The sequence below is a fragment of the Passer montanus genome, unplaced genomic scaffold (genome assembly GCF_014805655.1).
Source record: "Passer montanus isolate IOZ18808 unplaced genomic scaffold, ASM1480565v1 scaffold22, whole genome shotgun sequence".
NCBI classification, from domain to species: domain Eukaryota; kingdom Metazoa; phylum Chordata; class Aves; order Passeriformes; family Passeridae; genus Passer; species Passer montanus.
Window position 1 is genome coordinate 7,434,118 of NW_024366815.1, and position 25,297 is coordinate 7,459,414.

General features: G+C 39.8%; 2 protein-coding genes across 2 annotated transcripts; one reads left to right on the top strand and one right to left on the bottom strand.

The window, feature by feature from the left end:
* Positions 1 to 108: 108 nt before the first annotated feature.
* On the bottom strand, positions 109 to 21,079 carry CDC20B (cell division cycle 20B; the record flags this gene model as incomplete). The annotated part of the gene is given in 13 exon segments (XM_039710016.1): positions 109 to 157; positions 2,927 to 3,042; positions 3,720 to 3,845; positions 4,837 to 4,947; positions 4,949 to 5,089; positions 7,576 to 7,650; positions 8,659 to 8,866; positions 10,288 to 10,350; positions 10,352 to 10,394; positions 12,780 to 12,864; positions 16,000 to 16,106; positions 16,778 to 16,888; positions 20,992 to 21,079. Coding segments are annotated over 13 exon segments (1,323 nt in total), but the record flags the coding sequence as incomplete, so codon positions are not given.
* A 42-nt stretch (positions 21,080 to 21,121) lies between these two features.
* GPX8 (glutathione peroxidase 8 (putative)) lies at positions 21,122 to 24,964 on the top strand. The gene is made up of 3 exons (XM_039709904.1): positions 21,122 to 21,362; positions 22,010 to 22,271; positions 24,234 to 24,964. The coding sequence occupies exons 1-3, from the start codon at positions 21,156 to 21,158 to the stop codon at positions 24,395 to 24,397; spliced, it is 633 nt and encodes a 210-aa protein (XP_039565838.1). The 5' UTR covers positions 21,122 to 21,155; the 3' UTR covers positions 24,398 to 24,964.
* Positions 24,965 to 25,297: the final 333 nt, after the last annotated feature.

Genomic DNA, 25,297 nt, shown 5'->3' on the forward strand with positions numbered 1-25,297 from the left:
GTGAGGTTAAATAACTGTTATTAAAAAGCTTTGTCGCTGTGCATGCTCTCCCCAGACCCATGTTGTTTTTACAGACAAGACATCCCACCCACTGCAACAAAAATGAACTTACTCTGATCTGAGCTCAGGGTTATATGCAAGATTATCCCTTTGAGACCTAGAAAATAAAACATATACAAAAGAAAAAGAGAGATACATCAGAATTCTACACTGATTATGCCAGTCATTTTCACCACCCACACAATGGCTTGTTCCACTTTACTGCAGCAAACATGCTGCATAGGATGTGGGAAGCTATCATCCTCTATTGACTGTTTTGATATAAATAAGGAGCTGAAGGAAATATATTCTTAATAGGGAGTAGGCTTTAACTGTCTGCACCACTTTGAGGAGACATTTCTGCCAAAGGAACACATTGAACCTGAACTATTGTTCTCCATGCATTCACAATGTCAGTCTCATCTGTGTTTGGTAATGTCTCTCACTGCTGAGCTTTCCCATCTGGCTGCACAGGCCTTGCAGACAGTTTGCAGCAGCTGATCCAACAATAATGAGATACTGTCTCCAGCTGCTCAGTTATTACTGCTAAAGACATCTTTTAACAGTGACTCCACTAAGCCATTTAGTGGAATTGTGTTTTGAGTTTATATGCTGTTGTCGTAAATCTTGGGCGCTACACATGGAAAGCAGAAAGCTACCCAGTCTAGCAGCACAAAGAATGTACTAAACTCATTAATGTGGTTGTACAAAAATCTCACCCACAAGCAGCCACCAAACTTGAACTGAAGGTAGAAAGAATCTGGAACTAAATTGAGATTCTTGAGAGTTGCATTTACCTCATTGCTCTGCCATAGACTTCCTGTATCTTCTAGAGTTATGCCAATGCCAGGAAAACATGTGAGGTTTTCAGGCACATGGCAGCAAGAGAAACTGGAAGCTTTTTTCCTTGAAGTTACTGGACTTTGTCTTTCCTGGCTGGGTGAGTTACTGACAATTGCACTGGTAACCTAAACCCCCAAAAGAAAAAATCTTATGAGTAATAGTTTCTAAAGCAGATCAGATAAACCACATCCTAAAAGGAAGCATGAAAGTAAGAAGTCATGTGTGACCAGCTAAAAAGAATGTGAGTGACCTGTGTCCTCTCATCACTTGTACCCAAGTTCTCCACAAACACAAGAGAATGGCACTCCTCTAGCTGAAGATACTATAAGGACAAACATGTGAGGAACTGTACAGCCCTGTGGTGCCTAATGAAGGCCCACAGGACTGTTGCCAATGCAAAGTCTGCCCTTAAATTGTGAAGCTGATAGAGTGGCTCTCTGGAAACACTACGACTAAGTGCAAATACCTGCTGTCCTGGTGCTGAGCTACATGAGTTCCTGCTAAACTTTTTTACTTGAATTTCAACACCACTAAATTATTTCAGCAGATAAATTTTCTAGCTTTGCTCCTTCTTAAGTTATTGAAATGTACAGAATCTTCCATACTTAGGACTGAGATTTTAGTACTCAATGAATTCTTTATGCTGTTCCTGTTCAGTGTCTGTAATGACTTTGAAGGAGGATGTTGAGTTGTAATCTTTGGAGCACCCAAAACTATCCACAACAGTGATTGAAATTTGATTACAGTTTAAGTCACAAAGCAGTGGAGGGCTTTGTGACTTAGGGAGAAATCAGACAAGTTGAAATTATTCATTTGCATGGGTTTTGAGTGGTGTTTTCTAGGTTTATTTAATTGTTTCAATACCATGTTCAGGTCAGGTAAAATTTTCGAAGCAATTACATATTTTTCTTGCCTGTATGTTCTCATTGATCTACAACAACTTTCCTAAGGAGTGGAGGTTACATCCAAAATTATTCTTTTTCTTTTTTTTCTTTTCTAGTAAATTACTCTAATAGTTCTATCAGAATCATCTCAAAAACTTACCCTGTGCTATAAAAAGGTTACTATCTTTCAGTTGTCATTCTCTTCTGAATATGCTCAGTGACAGTCACCCTTAATTACTAAAGTGCTCAACTGGTGCTGCTAGGTCTTCATTCTTAGCTGGGGTCTTCAGCATTTGCAAGATGCTCATGAAATGAAATTCAGTTACAGTTTGTCAGATCATTTCTGTGGGTGTAAAACTTACGTGGTTAAAAGTGTCTGAGGCTGACTTAGAACCATCTAAGTCGCAATCATCATCACAGCATTTATTCTGATCATATTTTGATTCATCCACAATTTTTTCCACTATTTAATTTCTTACAGTAAGTTATTAGGAGTCTTCATAAGCAGGAATATGTCTGTGTAGCAATGATCTGGTCTTTTCTGTTCATGAGTAACACCAGAGACAAAGAGGCTTAATAGCAAGAAACAACCTCTGCATATAGTGTAGCCCTACAGCACCATAGAACCATACAGAGCTATAAGGAAACCCCACTTTCTCTGGCAGGGTGCAAGGAAAACACTCTGCACCACATTTCTTCACAGCAAAATCCTTCATTAAAACAAAGACATGTCTAAATAACACATGGAGGTTTGGTTTGGACATCATTTGAAAGCTGGTTCAGTATCCTTGCATCATGAGATGCAAAAGCAATCACATTTGGTTTGTGTTGTCCAGAAGGTCATCGGCCAGAACGCACTGGAAGCCACCTGACATTAACACATTCAACCCTGGCCTAGTCAGCCTTAGAAAGAAGTGGCAATACACATCCTGCACCTGGCACGGCCTTAGGAATTATAGAACAGAATCCCAGCACTAAAAACAAGGAATTTCCCAGAAGTAATTTATACCACAGTCTTATTAAGTCAGCCTTTACAATCCCACAAATCAGGATTGTGTGCATGAACACAAATGTGTAGGTGACTGCTTTTTACTGCTTCTTTTACATAAGGTATGCACTTGCAAAACCAGACTGATTTGGCTGATAAATAGCAGAGGTACTTGCTATAGAGTTCTAATGAATTGACAAGCATGGGATACTTCCATATTTTCATCTGGTTTGCAGGAAGGTCTTGTCCCATTGTCAGTTCACTGGGTAACCAGAGCAAGGAAGAAATCTAATGCAATTCAAAATTCTGCTTTAGTTTACAGAAGGGCTTAACATACATTATTCAGAGATTTGAAATTGCAGAGTATTTATTTATTTAGAAGGGCCATTTAATTGTTTTCAACTCTTCAAAATACGGTTGTTTCATTGTCCTATCTAAACATGGCAACAACCTATTAATATAAAAAGCCCCCAAAACACATCCTCAGCTACATTGTAGTAGCTCCAGCAAACCAAGTTATGCTGCTTTACTATAGCTGAGAACCTGTTCCTCTGTCTCCTAATATTCAAACTCCAGAAACAGATGTTTTCCCTCTGACTCCTACACCTCTCCTCATCCCAATGCTCTGGGAATTTTTCTTCCCCTTTAGCATTCTCTCCACATTTAGAATTTTGGCCAAAGTTATTATTGCCAGCAAAGAAAGATGATGAAAAGTGTCTGGCTTCAAGACTATCTCCTCTTCAATCACTTCTGCATGGAGACAGAAGTGGTGAAGGAGAAACAACAAACTGCTTCTGAGTCAATCACACACGGTGGTGCTGAACACAGCACAATTGCACATCCAGAGAAAACCTTGCTGTTCCTCTCACTGCAGAACCACCCTCAAAGTCAGTGGGAGTTTGCCAAATGAGCACAGCTATACAAAAAGAGCATAGCCTAAGTATGCAGACATTTCATCATTTCACCTGTGAATCTGTAATTGCACTTTGGATGATTTTCTCACAATTCATGTGCCAGACACGCAAAATCCCATCTTTCATTCCACCTCCTGTAGCAAGGACTTTTGACTGCCAAGGACACCAGGTCATGGCCTAAAAAATAAAAAGAAAACAGATGCCAGAATAGATTAGGAGGTTAGAAGGAAGAACCTAGACATTTTAGCTTGGAGTCTAGCTATTAAAATGAACTACAAGAAGTACCCAGAATGTACACTCAGGGCAGTGTAGAATCCCAAAATTCCAAATGCTGCTTCCCTTGCCCTTGTTTCACAGCCTACACTGTCCTACATACCCTCATAAAACTCTAGCTTCTCTGCTTGCCTTTCAGAGGCCACGGACTCACAAGTCAGTACCAGAAGAACCAAGCAGGACAGAGTCTTACTGCCTAAGCCAAGCCATCACAGAAGTCTAAGCAAAGTGGCCTACAGGGCTTACAAGAGACCTGATTTCTCCCAGGGTATGTCCAGGATATGCCTAAGGCCCAGAATCTACCTGAAGAAAAGCTTCTCAGAGCTCAGTTCCACATGTTTCAATAAATTTCCCCAACCCTTTAACACCAGCACTAAAGTCCAGCCTCAGATACTTTTGGGAGAACAAACAGCTTGCAAATACTGGTCTCTCCTGCCTCTTATTACTATTACCTGACCTATCTCCCACACAGACAGGGACTACATAAAGAATCTTAAATCACTTCATTTAAAATTTCCTTCTTCAGATTATTTATCACCAACAATGACATGAAAATATGGTCAGGAGGGCAAAAAGAACCTCATACATCAAATTAATTACAACAGAAGTAGTTTTCCAAACTCCAAAAATCAAAATATCTTGTTTGTAAACTTGCAAGTATTACACCACCAAACTTTTCTGTGAAGGTACATAGATAGAAGAAAATGTGATAAACATTATTTCTGTTTGACAATATATTTCCAAAGGCCTACTAATCCAGTATATCAAAGCTCTAGCAAGCTTATCTATGAAGAGAACTGGTTTTAAAGTTAATGGCATCACAGACAGAAGAAACTAACAGACATCAGTAAGATAATTTGAAAAATTGCCTGAGCAATATGCCTTTTACATATACCTTAACTGCTAAGAAGGGAAGTATGATTTTCAGTGCCTGTGACTGCAATTCCACCCCAGGGTTGCTAGGCCAAATATTCAATATACCACCTCTAGACCAAAATGCCAGCAAACAGGTTGGCTAGTGACAATTTCAGGCTGCAAATGTTTTGTTTGTTTTGACAAAGAATCCCAACATGGTGCTGAGCAATCTGAACATCACGGTGATGGACAAATCCCAGTAGAGAGCGGGAAAAGACAGCACGGGTTTATTGCTAATGGAGCATGAAAAGCAACTTCATCACACCAATGCTTCTTCAGAAGCAAACCACATCAGAGCGAAACGTGTCAGCAGAACAACAGCATTTCAGTGAGAGGAAAGACAGAACAAGTATCAAAGCACACCCTGACTGCAGAGGTGACTGGCAGCAGGAAGGAGCCAAGCAGCTGTGCCATTTCAGCTGGACAGAATTCCTGTTGTCTCTCAAGTTTCTTTTCCATGAACACAGTCTGTGCCACTAATCTACACTCTGTTTGACTGCTGAGCCATTTAATGCAAACTATTTCCTGCTCTTCATGAAAAATCCTTCCACAAGGTGATTTTTGCCAAAGCCAGGTAGGACTCCACGCCCAGCAGAGAGGCAGTGTAAAACTACATTGTACTGCTAAAGGGCTTTCAGGAAAGTTACCGTGTATTCTTTGATTCTGTCCCTTCCCTTGCCTTGCTCCTGCCTCCCACTCCAAGGCCCTAGGAAAATCTGTGCAGCTTGACACTGCTGGACCAGGTGCTTGCTAGGAAATGGATTCACCGTTCTACAATACCATCAGTCTGATACACTCTTCTAGTATCAGTCTACCACAGGCAGGAAGGAATACCCTGCCTGGAAGCACTGCTACTGTTAAAGTTTAGCTCCTAGATATGGCTTTTGCACATTAATGTGGGAGTTGGACTGAAAATACCAAAAATACCTTGCAATACATTTTACCATGTTTTATGGATATGACGTACATTAATCCTGTGAGAAATCAGAAGAGATTCCTGCTGAAATTCACACTTCAAACTAGTATGACACTGAAATAAAATCAACAAATTCAATACAATCCTTCTGGGTATCTGAGAAACAGGTATCTGACATTAATTGCAATCGATTTATTTGAGGATTTTAATTATATTAGTACGGGTTAGTAACTGGAGACTTTCCCACAATGGCTCTTAAAGATTTTTCAGATACATGTTGAATTACTTGGAAGCACTAAAAATGCACACACAAACCTGACTTACTGCAAGAAATGTAGTTGTGTTGTGCTTGTGTAATGGACTTTATGGTATTGAAATTTATTTACAGACTCATGATGATGTGCTGTTGGACTATTTTTAAGCACAACTATTACAATGTAATCCCAAAGTCAATTGATATTTTGGAAACTTCCACAGCGAAATTTAGTGTAAGAATGCTGCTCTAATTTTAGTAACAATTAATATTAACTCCATGTATTTTTTTTTCTAGTCCTCATGCAATTTTAACTCTGCCCTAATATTACAATTATCTGGTTCATTTCAAACCTGGAAAAAGAAATCAATGTTACCTAACTTAATACGTCAACCATAACTGTATTTCACAGGTTCACACTGAATTTTATCATCAATTTCTGCTCTGAAGTTCCTGTTTTTTTCACTGCTTTGGCCAAGAGGAAATGTGAACCAAAACTATTTCTTACTGCAGTGAGGTTATGCCACTTGGTACTGGCAGGATGTTACACCTGCATCCTTGTAACCTAACCCACACAGTATAGTTGTAACTGCAGTTTATTAACTGTTTGTTCAGCTGGTGTGTCTGTACCTCCTTGTACCTCCACCTTGCAGACCTCATAGAACCACAACCAGAGCATCTTGTGAAGCCAAAAATAAAACTACCACTGCTGCTCTTATCAAGAGATACTAGTTTCATTGTGAGTTAATGAAGTCAGCCTACCCTTGCTATTATCATTCCATTTAAGTAAAACAGAACACTAACATATGATTTTAAAATCACAGAAGCATTCATCATGCACAAGTCTCTCCTCAACCCCTTCATGTGTGAGTCAAAGATCTGAAACAGAAAGTGGGATTAAAAAAACCCACAAGAGTACATCTGATCTTTGTCATCTGAGCCCACATACTGAAATGATCCCTAAATGCAAAATATTCACCTGCTGCTAAAGAATACACCCTTGACAATGCAAAGGTCAACCAATCCATCCATTCTTGGGTTGTAGATAGCAATGAGCTGGCCTTTCCTTGCAGATACACAGCTAGAGATGTGTGCAACTTCTAACAGCTGTGCTTTGCTGTGTGTTTGGAAAGGCAGATGGAGTCTTCATATCAGTGGTGGGGCCATCGAAGTTACAGCTGCTCCCCAGCTCAGGGCAGGCCATTATATCGAAAATTCAGACCCACTGGAGAAAAAACTATTTCAAACTCAAGCTTTGCACAAAACCAGTCACAGTCTCCAAGGCATAGTGAAATTCTGCAAGTGGTGACAGTTTTTTGGAAGGAAAGTAAGAAAGAGACTGCAGAAACAGGTTAAATCCTCTTTGGCTGCTTTCCTGTTGTACCATAAATCTACTAATGATTTCTGAGGTGGGTGAGAGATGGGAGAAGAGGTAAATTACAATTGAACAAAGCCAAGAAAATCAGCTAAAATGTATGGGTCATTTGCCTGAGTAAAAGCAGCAAGGCTCTTTCTGGAAATAGACTTCACTACTCACCTGCTCAGAATACAATGATTCCAGCTCCAATTACAGACAGGTGGCCAAACATGTTTCTCAGCCTCTTTCTGGTTTCAATGTTCCACAACTGCCAATCCAAAACAAACAAGAAACAAAAATTTGACAGAAGGAAGAAAGAAAATTTTGTTCCCTTCATTTGTTTACAATTTGGCCACTCCCCAGTTCTGAACTGACATAAGGAAAATTTCAAGCTCATTTCTTTCACAAGTAAGACAATGAGTATTTCCAAATTTCAATATCTTTATCAGTGATGCAGAAGTCAGACTGAATTGAAGGGGCACATCCCTGTGAGTTTAAAGCTATTTATTTACATGTCAGTCTTTAGAGTTCATACATGGAAGCACTGTACTCCAGTACCTTCAGATTGCTGACTCAGGACTGAAGCAGGTAGGGCCAGTTCTTATCTAGCATATCAGCTATAGTCACACAAAATCCTCTTGTTAGTAGTAGTGTCACATAACAATAGGTACAGATACATGTGCATAATCAGACTGAAGTCAAATTCTCAAATGTGAACTTAAAGAGTGTTTTGAATTTAACTGTAAAGACGTTGATTGCTAAAGTGATCTTAGCAAAAGACATACAAGAAAAACATGGTCTGTGCTGAACAAAATAATTTAATGAGATTTCCTCTTACTGATGGAAAAATAATCTGATTGTCACTAGAAAACTGAATCATTAATCCAGTCATCAGCTTTTTTTGTTTTAGGAGTTCCAATACATGCAGCTAATTCTGGATGTCACTAAGTCTGGATGCTCAGTAAGGTAGAATATGATACTGGGAAGTGCTACATATGTTTTCAGCAGAGTTCTTCTGTAGTCTAGTTTGCCTTTCCCATTTGTTTCTGCTAAAAAGAAATCAGTATCAAATGTTTTGGTAGCCACTTTAGTTAAAAATGGAGAAAGACTGAAAAAAAGTAAGTTTTCTTCTCCATCACTGATCCAAACTGCAAGGCATATTCCTTTTTTATCCAAGCCAGATATGAAATGTGTTGGAGCTGGAATTCAAATCAATGCCTTCAACAGCTTTCAAATCAAGAGTCCATTCCAGATGTGTGCAGCAGGTGTCTAGTACTTGCACTTCTCCATCACTGATCCAAACTGCAAGGCATATTCCTTTTTTATCCAAGCCAGATATGAAATGTGTTGGAGCTGGAATTCAAATCAATGCCTTCAACAGCTTTCAAATCAAGAGTCCATTCCAGATGTGTGCAGCAGGTCCTACAGTGACAGCAATGAGATTCTCAAGGCTCCAGCCCAGCATGTTTAGCTCTAGAAGAAAGCTACTAAATATTACTGCAAAAAACTAGTACGTTTTCTTTCTGCAAGAAAAAAGTAGATAATAAGCCGGGGTAAGGGGCAGCATGGTTTGGGGGAGAGATACCATGGAAAAGCATCTAGAGAGTTCTTGTATGAAAACTTTCCTGGCAAGCATTCCACTTACATGGAGGAGAATACCTCTGACAAGCCCAGGTCTTTGTAAGTCTAATTTCCTCAGATGTGTATGTTTGCACAGCAGCATCTGAGTTACATTTTACCCACAAGAATTTTTAATCTCGCACCCAGGATTTTACATTGGCACATCACCCACCCCAATTTCTTCCACCAGAAATGAGGCTCCTTCTCCAACAAATACAGACCCAAAAACAACCTTGTTCCAAGGTGATTCTTGTGACTGAGAAAGACATAGGACAGAGTCTATATGGTACAGTTTATCCATCCTCTTTGAGTTAGTGATAACATTTCCCCTGCAGATGGTAGGGGGAAATGCAAAAAGTTATTAAGGAAACTCTGCTCCTCATCTTCAGGGCTTGCTCAGTAAATGTATGATGGGAGTACTGCTTCCATTGTCCTTGATGCTGGGCACATTGCACTTGTAAAACAAGTCACTATAATAATTAGCTTCAGAACACCCTGTTATGTCATGTAGGTCAGCAGCAGATGGTGTACAACATTTAATACCAAACCATGCATGACCCTTGAGACAAAGAATGTGCTGCCATAATCCAAGGTCTGGCATCTTTTTTTGGTAACTGAAATTTCTCTGGAGAACAGCTGAATCCATCAGCCTGTTTAATTATAGACCTGACTGTGGCAGCAGAAATCATTTCCATAGACCACTGTTGTTATTGTTGTCAGTCTTGGGATGTACCTTGTGCATTATCAGTGTATATCATAGCAACAAAACTCTATCCTGTTCATGGATGTAAATGAACACTTGCAAAGGTATGTTGAAAAAATCTTCCCAGGGACAATTATAAACACATACACATAAATAGTTTGTTAGATCTTATGAAGTGCTCAGATTCAGACCTGACATTTGTATGTATTCGTGTGTAACTTTTAAATGTTTAATTTTTGCCTCCTCTCCAAAAAGACATAAGTGAGAATATAGAAGGTGTCATCCAAATCACAAACTATGTCATTGCTGTCTTCCAAAAAAAGATATTTCAAAGTCCACCCAGTGAAACTGCTGCTGTGGTTACTGGCTACTAGACAGCCAAGGCTGATTGCTGAGACATTTAACTTACTTTTAAGTGGAGGCAGATCTATTTGATTTGAAAGTTGTATTGAGATACAGCTGAAGGAAACTATATGAGAGTTTTGTCCTGCAGCATTTATGTGAAGGGGACATATCACCATCTTTCTTGAAACACACAGAATAATTCAGTGTGTGAAAAAACAACACATTGGAGGAATTAACTTAGAGTAATCATTGCACCAGCCAGTAGTATAAAGCCTCACTTCTTGTTCCAAAGGTGTGGGTAGTGGTAACACTCCTAAGCTCATTTTGGGTCCCCTCTTGACATCCTGTATTTGAAGCTTCATCACACACAAATCAATAGCGCAAAACACCACCGTTTTTCTCTAAGGCCTAAGCTTTTCACATTCTCATTATATTTGCCACCACACAGTTCAGAGGAGGCTTGAAGGGCCTAATTTGTCCTGGGTAGGCTCAAAACACGAGACACACTAGACTAGGTAGAAGCCACATTTCACCAGCTTTTTGAAACCTCCATGCATGCAGTCAGGTGGAACTGAGAATAGGCTCCACTATATTTTGTTTAATGATTAATATAAAATAAGGTGGTTTTCTCTTTTTTTGCCTTTGTTTTTGTCAGAATTTGCTAGTAGCAGAATTGTTCCTGTGTGCTCTCCTGCTCCAAAACCCCCTTATACAGTAATTCATTCTTTTACTCTCTGTGTAGTTTATTTCCCCACAAATGTCTGCCCCCCCAACACCTAACCACAGGAAAAGGTTTCTAAAACAAACGCTCTTCGATCACACCACACTAAGCTCATGACAGCACAGTAATGAGAAACAAAAGCCAATACAGTTGTGAGAAAGAAGAGTCATCTTTTGTGGTCACTGTCCACATTAGGCTGCAAAGACTCCTCAGCACTATGAAAAGATCCAGATTATTAGTGCTTTGAATGATTTAGTGCTAGATTCTCATGTACAAGAAATTATATTGCTGTAGTGTATAAAGCAAAATGCCAAAGACCCACATTTTTGCAATCTTCTCTGTGTTTTAATTTCCTTTTTCAAATTATTCCCCAGAGAGTAGTAATTGCAATGAGTCTTAAAAGTTTCAAGGGCAGATTATGATATTTATCTCTACAACTAACCTCGCTGGTTCAACACTGATAAAGTATATGTACTCTATAAATATACACATACACATCCTGCATAAAATTTTGATGACAGTTCTGGAAAACTTATAAAACCCTTCCATACTCTATCCTTAACCTTATCCCCTGTTCAAAAATTCAATTGGACAGACAGAAAATATTTCTCCTGTCAGCTGTAGTATTCCTTCTTTCTAAAGATGAGCAAGCAGATTACAGCAATTTTCTTCTGTGTCTAAAATTTTGTGGAATTAATTAAGAAGGTTTGCAGGAATTACCTCAGATCTGCACAATGGGATTTGTAACACTGCATTCTAACCCTAAAATGGTCAAACATTAATGAAACAAAACTTCTACAGAAAAAAATGTATTTCTAATATCTAGATATTTTATTACTTTTGAAAAATTTTCAAAGTCTTTCTGAATCCCACCAAGTAAAATAATTCAAGAAATTTAGGGCACTCTAATTGTAATAGTCAATTAATAGTAACATTTCTGAAACTCTGTATATAATTTTCTTCTTTAATGATGGTAGCTGTTAATACCCAATGAGGCAGTAACAGATTAAATCATCTCTAACTCACTTCAGGATTTTCTGTTCTTGTGAGTAATTCATCTAACCCAACTCATACTGGTTACCCTTTCAATTTCAAGCAATAAGTAGTATTGTCCCATCAAACTACTCAATTAACAAGTAGGTGGGTGGCATCAAACTTGGTATTCTTAAAGCCTACATTCAATTTTCATCAAGGGAAAAAAACACTGGGATTTATCCCTATACTGTTGCTCTGAAATGAGGCTTATTTGCACTGAGGAAAGCTGTGAAAGAAAATAAATATCTATCACATAAACCCCAATTTCTTCTACATGGGATGAAATCCAGATTCATAAAGAGAAATAGCCAGAGCACCAAAACAAATAATCTGTCCAAGACAGAAAATACCAAATATTAGTCAGATATGTAATGAACTCTATCACACTCAAATAAGTACGGGAATGCCTGTATAATTTCTGTTCAGGTTCCCCCTGTTTTCAAATCACTTGATCATTCACAATCCCTAATGCCCAGTCATTCATAGGATATTTTATGTAGTAAATTAATCAACTCCCCCACAGATGAAACCAGCAACAGTGCTAGGGAAAGTTTGACCTTTCCCTACAGGCCAGAGCAGCAAAACTCCACTATCTCTGCATGCCCTGATCTCATGTACTCAACTGTCCATATAACATATATCCCCTGCCCCTTCCACAGCACAGCCCTATGCCGCTTGTAGGGTTCTGAAACAGAACAGCTGACAGGAAATTAATGTTTTAGGACCACCAGTGTATCATATGGGGACCAAAGCAGAGAAAGGTAAAATGCTAGGAGTTAACCACACTGAAAAACCTGAAATACTATGTGTTCAGAGGTTGTGAGAACCCTAGAAATAGCTGTGGGCAGGTAGCTCTCAGCCTCTTTGTATTATTCTCTAACTCTTACTGGGAGAGGTAGATGCACTTGCTTTTCCAGTGTAGCTGTAGACTGTAGCATCTTATTGCTCGGTGTGCCTGAAAATTGGAACATACCTTTCCAGATACAACTAGTATTTTCCAAGACCTTCACATCAACACTTTCTGCAATGCTATGTCCAACCTTGGGGACCATCGGAAGCTAAGCTGAAGTGAAAATATGACTGAGTTAAGAAGTCAGTTGAAAAACATATTTAAATACCATGGATAACACCAATCCCATCAAAGGACTCAATAGTCATTACATAAAAGCCTCAAAACAGCCTGTCTCTGAGATGGGAAATGAATACCAAATACAGAATATAAAATTTTTTTTGTGTTCAAAAATCATATTGCTCTAACCTGAGAGACTTGAGGTATTTTTCCTTCCATAAAACACGATTTCACTGCTAATGATCACACACACTTTAACAAAGCTGTTTGAATACGGCCACCTTAGCAGTAGAAGGTCCAAACCTGTACATCTGGAGTTACTGCCTGGGTCACCTGTAAAACCTTAGTGACCTCTTATCCTTTTCTGAATTGGCATTTGGACTAGTGCTATGAGCTTGCAGCGACGTTTCCTGGATGCTGTCAATAAATCTGTCTGCGAGGGAGGAGCAGTTCTGTGGTGCACACACTGCAGGGCCATTGATTACAGCATGACACCCCCTGGATGTCAGAGCCCACCTTCAAACCAGGCTCACAGACACTCCACTCCATGATCCCATTCCCTAAACCAGTGCTACAACATAAAGTGGAAAACAGCTACAATATATTCTATATTCTGGGGAATATTATCTTGAAAATTACATTAACATTTCCTTGGGTATGAAAGAAAGAGGTGATACAGCAAGAATAAAGAAAGAGAGATCTGAATCATTAGGTCTCTAACTGAGATTCAAAGACTCAGATCAGCTCATGTAAGACAGGTATATCATCATCAATTCCTAAGAATATGCATTTCTTCACAATGATCACTGAGATAAATGCTCTGATGCCAATTTTCTGTTTGTTCTGTAATTATTTATATCTAGCAATGTGAAAATGCAGTGGATATTTTTATTACCCACTCAAGATTAGTGAACTCTTTCTGTCCAATGTCTGTGAAATCTGCCCTTCCATGCACAGTCTGTGTTACTCCTCTTCAAAACCCTGTTGCAATCATGACAAGAAAGGTCTTAGAAAAACATAACTGGAAAATAGAAGTGTTTCTCCTGTATATATTCCAGCTGTTCTACAGCAGGCCTTCAGCTTTCAGAGGCATTTTCTGTAAGATTTATACTGACAACTTGGCAGAAAGCTAATCACATTTCTTGGATATGTGTCCCTCTAAAATCAGTGCAGACATCTCTGTGGAAAATTGATTGTGTATGCAAGGGAGTAATATTCTGTCCCACAGAGAGACCACACACACTCACTGGTATGTGAGAAGATTCTATTTTCAACAGACTATTCTCAACAGATCCCATTCCTTTATACTAACAGGCTGCACAAAGTAAATAGTCATTTATTACTGTATTTGAGAAGATAAGTACATTTTCATATGGGTTTAGCCAAGACTGACTTTCAAATGGTTTTAGGAAGAACTCACTTTTTGGATCACACCATAATGTATTACAAAGATGCCCATATTACAATTTAGGAAGTGGCTGTAGTCCTGGATCTAGAACTCTGAATATATTTGCTCCACCTCAAATTTCTACATGTATGTTACAGTATAAATCTAGGTTTTCATAGAATCCACATGAACCTCATGAGGCTCAGTAAAGCCAAGTTCAAGGTGCTGCTCATGGCTTAGGGCAACCTCCAGTATCAACACAGGTTGGGAGATGAACAGATTGAGAGCAGCCCTGCCCAGAAGGATCTGGGGGCATGGGTGGATTAAAAGCTGGACATGAGCTGGAAATGGGCAGTTACAGCCCAGAAAACCAATTGTATCCTGGGCTGCACAAAAACTGTGTGGCCAGCAATTTAAGGGAGGTGATTCTGCTTCTGTGTTCCACTCTGGTGAGATCCCACCTGGAATGCTGTGTCCAGCTCTGAGGCTGTCAACACAGGAAAGACCTGCTGGAGTGGGTTCAGAGCAGACCCACAAAAGTGATCAGAGGGCTGGAGCACTCCTCTCTGAGGACAGGCTGAGACAAATGTGGTTGCTCAGCCTGAAGGAGGGACCCTGGGGAGTCCTTATTGTAGCCTTTCAATACTTACAGGGGGATGATAAAGAGAAGTACAGACCTTTTAGCAGGGCGTGTTGTGATGGGACAAGAGGTAATGGTTTTAAATTAAAGGAGGGGAGATTGACACTAGGTATAAGGAAGAGATTTTTACGGTGAGGGTGGTGAAGCAGTGCAACATGTTGCCTGAAGAGGTGGTGGATGCCCCATCCCTAAAAACATCAAAGGCCCAGCTGGACATGGCTCTCAGCATCTTGATCAAGTTGAAAATGTCCCTCATCATTACAGGTGGTTTGGACTAGATTTAAATAATGTCCCATCCAACCCAAATAATTCTATTACTCTATTTGAACAAAACAACACGTACTCAGCTTCTAAAACATGTTTCATTATAAGAGAAAAATGTTTTCTGTACATTACTTCATGAAAAGACTTTATCATCTCATCAAAAAAGAGCAGTTACATTCAATTTCTCTGTTGGCTAGATTGACATAAGACTATTAAAACAATTGAGTTGTTTATTTAAGAGTTCTAAAACTTACTGACTTTCCAATCAGTTGATGGATGGAAGAGAGAGGAAAGAAAACACTGGTTTTTGTTGAAAGGAAGGATTTAAAGACTAGTTTGTTTATTAAGAAAATTATGTGGTTGTCCCAAGAATCAGGTTTCCCAGAATGATATAAAAGCATGGTCTCTAACCAACATCCAGAGATGTTCAAGATTACCACTATTACAAAGCATCAGACAACAACCCTAATTAGTCCATCAATGCTGATACCACCTCCTTTTCTTAGAACTTCAGTTTAATACCCTCACAGAAATGTCTCAATTATATGAATTAAGATTATAAAATGCTATAAAAAAGGATAGTAGGTATGCTTTTCTGAAGCAAGTTCACTCAATAGTTATGGTCAAAAGAGTAATTTTGTGAAAGAAGCTATTAACCTCTTCATATCAACTTTGGAACTGGTGCAATCCAAGGAAGGAAAGAACAGGAGAAATTGTAACCACTGACTAAAAAGTTCCATCTTAATATTTGAACAGTCACAAGGAGATAGCATTAAAGTAGAGAAGAGGTTTTGAGTGTCATATTGTGGTAATAGATTTTCTAACATAAGTACCAATGTTTCACACAAGAAGTCAATTTTGTACAGAAGAGAAACTTCTTCACTAATGAAGGTGCGTAGCTGAAGCATAGATTTATGGTCCAAAAAGGCATGGATACTGCCTAAAAAAGGGAAAAAAAATTGTGTGCCAGAGTTCACTACAAAGAATAAACTGATAAAATGTACAGCAATAGAAAATAACACTTAAACAGGAAGTGTTCTGAAGTCTTTGTTTCACATGTTAAGCAGATTCCTTGTGTTCTTTCAACCTTGATCAAAATCTGACAACCTATTTTCACAACAATATTCTGAGAAAGGTACTTTTTGGTAACTTTTTAGTAATTTTTTCATAGCGCCTCATTCTGTCTGTGTGTCATAATCAACAGCTACATCCTGAAGAACTGAAGCAATTATCTTCTTCACACACAGTGCTTGTTAAAGCAAGTGGAAAACTGAGTCATTCATGTTCTTCATGCACATTTCTTTCAATATATGCTTACTCTCAGGGGTAACAAACTCATCTTGGGGGCTTCATTGGTTTAGTTTTGATTTTAGCTTACAGAATAATAGCCTAGGGAAAAAGAAGAAAAGCTGAATCAAATAAATGACAAAAAAGTTACTCTTAACTTTTTTTCCAGCAGACATTTCCTAAATGGACCTTCTCATGTTATTGTTATCCATGTCAATAAGGTAGTATCCTCAGAACTGATTCCAGGCCAAAGATAAGTAAAAAAACACATTGGAAAAGCAAATACCCTGTCTGTGCCTTTGAATATGGAATAACTCACCTATTACTTCTCTGTTTCAGCTCTCCTGTTATTCCTTTCTTCCAAACCTGTTGCAGCATGACTGCTAGGTAGAGAAGTTTTCATGATAGGGAATTTCTTAGGCATCTGAGCTGTTACTGTAAAAACAGTTTGAATGGAAAAAATTCCTTTTAAAAATGTGCATTGGAATATATGTCAAGCACTTTTTAGAAGAGCACTGATTGTGTAAAAGCAGTACTCAGAAAGCAGATCTGCACACTAAGTTGGGCAGCTCAGATACTGACATTTGGAGCAGTCACCTTACTTTCCTTCTGTCAGTGAGAAAAAGAGATATTTCTACAGCACTATTCATCTTATCCTAAAAGAGATGTCAAACAAAATCAGATTGATCATTCCCTTTGTAAAGAGTGCTTGTTTACTACTGCAGCTCATGTTTGGGCTTAGGTTTATTGACTAGTTGCAGAAAATCCTGCTTGTTAGAAAATTAACCTCTGATTTCCCAGGACCACACAGGCTTTCACCAGTGCTTGTAGAGGCAGCATGCAGAACTTTCTGTTCTAGGAGACGGGAAGACTTCAGACTGTTTTAGAGACAGAGTTTCCTAGACCTGAGCATGCATTAGTGAAAAGCTCTGTTATTCTCCTTAGTAGAAAAGAGAATTAGACTTTCTGACCATAACATAGGAACTTATCCAGAGCACTTAGGAGCATCTTTTGTTCGTTTTCTAAATATTTCAGTTCTTAACCAAGAAGTCAACCGTGTGAAGTTCCCTACATCTTCCAGGAAGCCCTTTGTGGACACGCAGCATGCCAACCCTTCCCCACTTTCCCCCAGCACTGCTGGAAGCCGGAGCCAGCACTCTCAAAGCTCATTCGGCGTTCCCTCAGCTCCCTCTGTTGCTGACGGAGGGAAACAGCCTCCCCTAGAACCGTCTCTCCTCCAGAGCAGTGGAAGTTTGATTTGCACTCTGAAAGGCCCAGTCGATCTCACCCACACCCAGAGTGTGGGTGTCCCCTGGGTGGTGTTCCTTTGTCAATTAATGAAGCCTTAGGCATTTGAGAAGAAACAACCACGCAAGGCAAGCTCCTCCTCCCATGAGAGCAAATCCACACCAAATCCAGGCCTCTGGACTGCTCTGCACTCATGGCTGGGTCTGCAGGAGCTGCACAATAGTTAGGTAAAGCAGAAGCAGAAGGAAGAAAAGGAGAGGCCTGTTTGAGCTCTCCTGCCCTTCTGGCAGTATTGATAACTTTTCCAGATGTGAACGTGCTGGTAAAGACCCTGTGGCCTCTTGCAGTCCCATGGAACTTAAAACCATTCCTGTGTGTTCCACATCACAAGAAAATAAGGCTAGTCTGCCAAAAACACTCCTTGGCTAGGGATAAGACCAGTTTTTTCCTCTTTCCTTTCACCCTACTCAGTGTCAGCTGTCTGCACAGCCTGCTGCCCTAAGCTGTCTGCACACTGGGAAAGGGAACCCTGGGTACAGCTTTCCTTTCATGACAACAGCATGCTCCTGTGAGAAAATCACAGAATCAATTAGGCTGGAAAAGATCTCTGAGGTCATCAAGTTCAGAATATAACCCAACATCACCATTTCAACAGACTATAGCACTAAGAGCCATGCTCAGTCTTTCTTTAAACATCGCCAGGGCCAGTGCCTCCACCACTTCCCTGGGCAGCCCATTCCAATGTCTAATCACCCTTTCTGTGAAGAAGGTCCTTCTGATGGCCAACCTAAACCTAATGGCTTGGAGGTTTTGCTCTTGTCCTGTCACTGATTGCCTGGCTGAAGGGACCAACGCCACCTGGCCACAGCCTCCTTCCAGGCAGCTGTGGAGAGTGACAAGGTCTCCCCTGAGCCTCCTTTTCTCCAGGATAAACACCCCCAGCTCCCTCAGCCCCTCCTCACAGGACTTGTGCGGCAAACCCATCACCAGCTTTGCTACGCTCCTCTGGACTTGCTCCAGTACTTCGGTGTAAATTTAAAAAATGAGAGGATGCTGTCCCGGAGCTTGCTGTGCCTGGGCAGCCTGCGCAGACAGCGGGACACGGGAAACACCGGCGCTCACCTCGCACAGATTCCCCATCGCAGGCTCTTCCAGCAATCCCTGAGGAGGCCATCCTCCCTCCACCCGGGGTGTTTCTGTGCTCGCTGTCCTGGCCCCGCTGCCATCGAGTGCCCGCCACACCAAGCCTTCCCCCGGGACACCCAGCACGGCGGCAGGACGCCAAAATCCCGGGTCAGCCAAGGCTCAATGTCAGCCTGGCCTTAGCTCGCGTTGTTTTTAATTCTGCCGTGGCCTTGCCTAAGAGCGACAGCCGCCAAGAAAGAGTGAGCAGACTGGGAAAATAGTGCAAAGCAAAGGTTTCTGTTCGGATATGTGCAGCTGATCAACGCTGGCACAGAAAGCCTGTGTCAGGGAAGAAAACAAACAAACAAACAACAAAAAAACCTACAATTGTGTCATGCACGCACCAGCTTTTGGCGACCCAAGGCACCTTCAGCCACACAGCAACACAGGTTTTGGGGTCTGGGGGTTTCCGAGAGAGGGACTGGTTTTCTGCCTGGAACCAAGCAGGTTCTCTGATCTCCACCCATGAAAAAGGACTTAGATCTCTTCTGGTTTCTGAACCTTCTCACCACCACTTCAGCTTACTCATATCATTATTTTTAACGTTATCTATCTTGTATTTTTAATCTATTGAGGGATACTAAGTAAAGATTCAATTGGTCTTTTTATTTGCATTTTTTCAAATTCATTCATAGGGCAATTTTATGGTCAGAAAACCATAAAACCTGAAAAACCTATCACAACTTAAAATGTAAGAGCCCAGACAATATTAAACAACATATTTTGGTTTTGAGATAGATTTTGAGCAAGGTTTTAGTTTAGAGTTACAAAAGAAGACACAGTTCATATAACAGGCTTCTGGGTAATTATTAGGTACACCAGCATTATAATATATTAAGTTTTGTTTGTTTCTTTTATTTTGTTCTGAAATAATATAAGATACAAATTGGAAACACTTGAGATGTAGCTTAGACATCAGGATGTTATGTGGATTTTCTGTAACCCAACACATTTGTTCTTGCCTTTAAGGTCAGCATTAGTCACCTGTGCTTGCTTGTGAGTACAGCTTTGTTCATTTCAGCACAGAAGCCTGTGTTTTCTTCCACACCATCAAAACACCATGCTCACAGGCCTCACTGCCAGGCAGAGACAAAGCCTAACATGTCCTCATATACAAATACTGAAATTTCACAGTGTTTCCTCAGCATCTCTCTGTCTTGTAGAACAGTGTGAAGCTGTTCCTATAATCTTGTTAAACAAAATGAATGTGGATTTTAGCAATTTAGAGATTATAGAAATAGTTGAACATACCACTATGATATTGTACAAATCAATTATACTGGTAGTAATATTGAAGTCACCAAAAAGGAAGAAACAAGCAGATTTCAGGTTTTACATCCAGAAAAGCCCCTTCTATTTCCATCCTTTAAAACGCATCATCTAAGTGCAGCAAAAAATCAGGGTGACAAAGAAAACCAGCTGAGACAAAAATGACTCTTCCATGGTGGTTTGCACTGGGTGGGAAAGAGAGTAAGCAGAAATTCACAAGCAGCAAAACACCACTGGAGCTTGGCTTAGACCTGAGACTTTCAGCTAACTCTTCTCTCACGCAGACCTTCAATCTTACCATCTCGCTACAGCTCGTTGCCAGGTAGCCAGTAACAATTAAGAAAGCAACCCATTTTCCATTATCATCCCCACTCTCGATATAAAAAACAATCCACATTATATTATCTTCCTTTATGACAGCCAAGGAGTTTTTCTCTGCTCCATGTGCTGAAAAGAGTTTTACACAGCTGTCTGTGATCCCTCAGCAGCTGATGAGATGCAGGGCTGGGTTTGTAAACAGGGTGGTTTCAGCCATCCTGCCTTTTTTCTACCTGAACAGCTGTCCCCCGAAATGCTTCTCCAAGTCTGCCTGATAGCACAGCTGCCTCCTGCAGAGCAACTCCACCAGATACATCTGGGGGCCCAGGGGATGTGCTGGAGCTGCACCACAAGCTCAGTCCTGTCCCAGCAGCTGTCAGGGCAGTGCAGACACACACTGGAGCATCCCACAGCGGTCACTCACTCCGAGCCTCCTTAGGTGATAGTTACACCCTTTTCATTCATTTCTTCTCCCCCCTTCCATCCCTTTTCCGCCCCAAAAGATCCCGATACTTTACGTAAGTGCTCAGAAGCCCAGCAGGCACTGTGATATGTTACAGCTCTTTTGCAACAGGGACAAAAACGAGCAGCTTGTTCTTTCCGGTATGAGCTGAGAGTCTCATGTTTCAGCTCCTCCTTCACATTCCAGGCCTGCCCAGGCTCCTCCACAAAGATTTCAAAAATGGAGCCTTTCACAACTAGTTATCCTCTGAAATACTCAGTGCACAAAGCCAGGATCTTTGTTGTCTTCCTGTCAATGGTTTTGTGCACCACCATTCTCTGCCTGCTGCAACTCAGGCTTTTTAAACCTAAAATCAAAGATTTTTATTCTTTTGAAGTCAAGGATTCACGTGGAAGGATTATTTCTCTGGAGAAGTACAGAGGGAAAGTAAGTTATTAATTCACTTTTTCTGTCTTGAATCCATATTGACAAAAAATGTATACGTTTCTAGGTAAATAAAACTCTTGGTTGTGAGAGTTTTTGGCAGAGTTTTGTGCTAAATTCCTGTTCTTCATACAGAAAGCTGGAGAAAATTTATTTTATCTAGGCCTGATCCAGGAATCAAGTATTAGATCTAACAAATCAAGAAAATAAATTGTATTATTTAGCACAGGTCAAATACAGCCTAACAGGCAAATTGGTGGATTTTAATCTTAGTTAAGAATGTCGGGTTTGGATTTTGGAAGTTTATCTAGTAAATATTATTTTAGTGCATGTCCTAAATATCTGCTTTTTTAAATGCTTATATATAAACAAAGCTGTAAGATTAAGTTTATGCATTTACTATGTTTTTACAACAGATTGTAAATATCTCCAGCTGCTTTCATCTTTATTTGTTTGCTGAAATGATGATCAGACACATTATGTTTAGTCTTCCGACAGGAACCGTCATGATTATGAGAAATGTCATTTTAAGATTTAATTGCAATCTCTGCAAAATCTACAGGCTTTTTCCTTACTAGACTAAATAATAGCTAATAACTAAATAACTAATAACCAATAACTAAAGTTATTTTAACTTTATTTTTCTGAAGGCAACTTTGGTTGTAAACGTGGCCAGTTACTGCCAATACACAGACAAAAATTACATCGCCCTGCAAGAGCTGCACAGAGAGTTTGGTCCCTCCCACTTCACTGTGCTGGCGTTTCCCTGCAACCAGTTCGGAGAATCAGAGCCTGGCTCAAGCCAGGAAATAGAATCTTTTGCCAAAGGAAACTATGGAGTAACATTCCCTGTTTTCCACAAAATCAAGATCCTAGGATCAGAAGCAGATCCCGCCTTTAAATTTCTAATAGGTAACTGTTTTCTTTTATGTATCAAGCTGCCTGTAATCATGGTACTCTCATTGAATCCAGGCTGCATGATTTTGTCAGGAAATATTGAAGTCTTCATAAACTATGGAGAGAAACAGGCACTTAATGTACAATTACTCTCATTTCAATTTGGAAATCAAAAATATGGGCTAAAGAATTGTGTCCTGAAAACATCAGTTTCTCCTCACTGCTCACAGAACCTGTCTGGTCTGACCAGCCCAGCTAGAAACATCCATTTTGCTAGAAATGCTAGCATTAGAAACTCCCACCTACAAAATCCTATTCCAAAGTACATTATTTTTGCTTTTAAAAAGACTTCTTATGGACACAAATGTAGCTATGGGAGTCGTAAAATTACCAGGAGGTTTTATATAAACACATGCAGATGAGATTTTTAGCTAGGTCCTATGTCCACCTTTATGTAAACTGTATTGTAAAGCAAATTTACATATACTAGTTATATATAACTACTGATTTGTATTAATTTGTCATGTGAACTTCAGGACCTAGCCTGCAAAGTCCTGCATGAATACAGTGAACATTTACAGACTTAGAACGTCATATTCTCACAAGCAAAATTAAATTCTCTCTCCTTTCATTTGGCCAAAGTTCTCATAGACTCAAAGGTAACTTGAAAAGCCTCTCTGATTTTTCTGGAGCTTTGACCAGGTTTTGAACCATATTGATATATGAAAAAAAAATAGCTTAAACATAACCCATTTCTAACACACCATTTTACCCAGAAAATAAAGTAGCAGAGAGCCTAAACCTTTATTCCATCTCCTTGCCTTCAGAGTTGATTTCACTCTCTCATAGTGCCTCTTGTCAGAGAACTGTTTCAATACCTAAACAAAATCTTTCCCAGAACTCTTACATGCTATATCCCCCAAGATACTTCCTGTGTACTTGAAAATTGCTTTTATTGAGGAATCATTTAAGTCGCCACCATTGTCATTGTAACTGTGTTTGCTCCTACCTCCTCTTAGGCATGCTAGTAAAAACCTCAGGTAACTTTATTGCCCTGAGCTGCCAGATGTGGAATTATTGAGGGTTTTCTCAGTTCTTTATAGAAAAGACTAAAGCACAATGAACCCGCTCTGTGTGATGGATACAGATTCTAAATATCAGTGCCATCAGTGTTAAACATTGATACCTATAAAGAAAAAAAGTTCTACTCAAATTTTATTATTTGACATGCTGTTCACCTACAGGAAGGAGAAAGATCCTTTGGTACTTCAATATTCTGAAATAAAGTTTTTCTCTTCCTGTATTCCTGTGTTTCACATCAAATTCCTGTGCATTTTCAATTAAAGTACCTGTTTTACTCATGTTGCTGTTTTGACAATCAGAAGGCTGAACATCATGCTATTGCCACTCTTTTGTGCCTGTGACTACTAGCAACAGGATGGCAACAGCACTGTCCAATCATCTAGTGGAAAATTAGTCCGCTTGCAGCACAAGTGTGGTGCCAAACTTCAATCCATTGCTTAAGAAAACCTGTTTAGGGTTCAGCCCCATTCCCAACCAAACACTTGTTCTCCAGTCAAAATCTACTGGAGCCTTTTTTGAAAGCAGCTTAATTAAGCCTTACAACTTCAATTACAGCTACAATTAAGCTGTAATTTACCAGTACAACTTCCCAAAACGGACATAAAACTAGGGATTCCCTGAATAAATATGCAGCCCTTGTGTCCTCTTCCCTATGAAGTATAGCATAGCAAAAGTAGGAACTCTTTTAACAGTTTCACAGGAAGGGGGGAGCATCACTGACTTCTAATTTTTCAGATAGCATCAACAATTACCAGCAATCAGTAAATCCATGCCCAGACTACTAGCAAAGAGTATGGTGGCATTACTTCAGCATAAATAGTCAGAGAATCAGAGTGGGGCCTGCAGACAATTCAAGGTGTAAGTCGCTAAAATTATCTGATTTCATCCTTACAGATTCTTCAAAGAAAGAGCCTCGATGGAATTTCTGGAAGTATCTTGTTAACCCTGAGGGTAAAGTCGTGAAGTTCTGGAGACCTGAAGAGCCAATAGAAAGTATCAAACCAGAGGTAACATCATTAATCAGGCAGATTATCATGAAGAAAAGAGAAGACCTCTGAAAAAGCTGTTCAACCCCATGGGTATACAGCCTTTCTACATTCCTGGGAAACGTTGCTAGAAGCTAAACCATCAGGTGATTTTGCTAGTCTTTAACTTTGGTTTGCAATTTGTCTTCTAGTTCTGGACTGGCTCCTGCAGTGGCCTCAAGAACACTGAGGTTACTGACACAGTGAGGCACTCAGTACTTTGCAGAAGGGACCATCAATTTGCATAAAGGGTTTATGATTCCTTTTCAACAGCTAATTAAAAATTTCACCAGCAGGTAAATAGTTAGAAAGAAGGTTTATTAATAAATTACTCATATTTACACAGTTTTTTTCCCCCATCTACCAGTAACACAGAGATTTTATATTCTATTAACACATAATTACCCTGTCAAGAAAGACATGGGACCCAGAGACATCCATAGCAGGGTTTCATATATATAACTGAACATACCAGCTTTGCAATATCTTCTCAAGGAAGACTACTGAACTGTGAAACTGCCCGTTGCAAAAAAATGTACATGGAAAATAAAATTATTAAAAGAAGCACCAAAATTGAAATAAAGTTTGCTTGCTGCTTCATATTTTGTATATTTTACATTTCAGTTTTCCAACACCTTTAAAGTCTTCAACCTTCTCCATACATTTGTGATGCAGTACAGTGCCTCAGACGTGAGCCCCTATCCTGCTGGATTATTTCTCTTCTGACCTAGATGAAGGCTGGGCCTGTGCAAATATGTATGGTTGCTTACAGAAGGATTCAAGGGGCAACAAAAACCAAGAGCCTGGCACTCTAACAGACATCTGTCTGAGACAATCCAAAACAATGTTCCCCAGCCACCCATCTACCTTTCATCTCCAGAATAAAAATGGCAATCTTCAAGTAGAGGTAGAAGAAGGAGATGCAGGCTCATG

Bases quoted from the DNA above. Each gene is read 5' to 3' on its own strand.
- GPX8 (XM_039709904.1), top strand. From the start codon at position 21,156: ATGGAGCCTTTCACAACTAGTTATCCTCTGAAATACTCAGTGCACAAA. The intron at 21,363-22,009 runs GTAAGTTATTAA...ATTTTTCTGAAG, and splicing joins TGGAGAAGTACAGAGGGAAA to GCAACTTTGGTTGTAAACGT. The intron at 22,272-24,233 runs GTAACTGTTTTC...TCATCCTTACAG, and splicing joins CGCCTTTAAATTTCTAATAG to ATTCTTCAAAGAAAGAGCCT.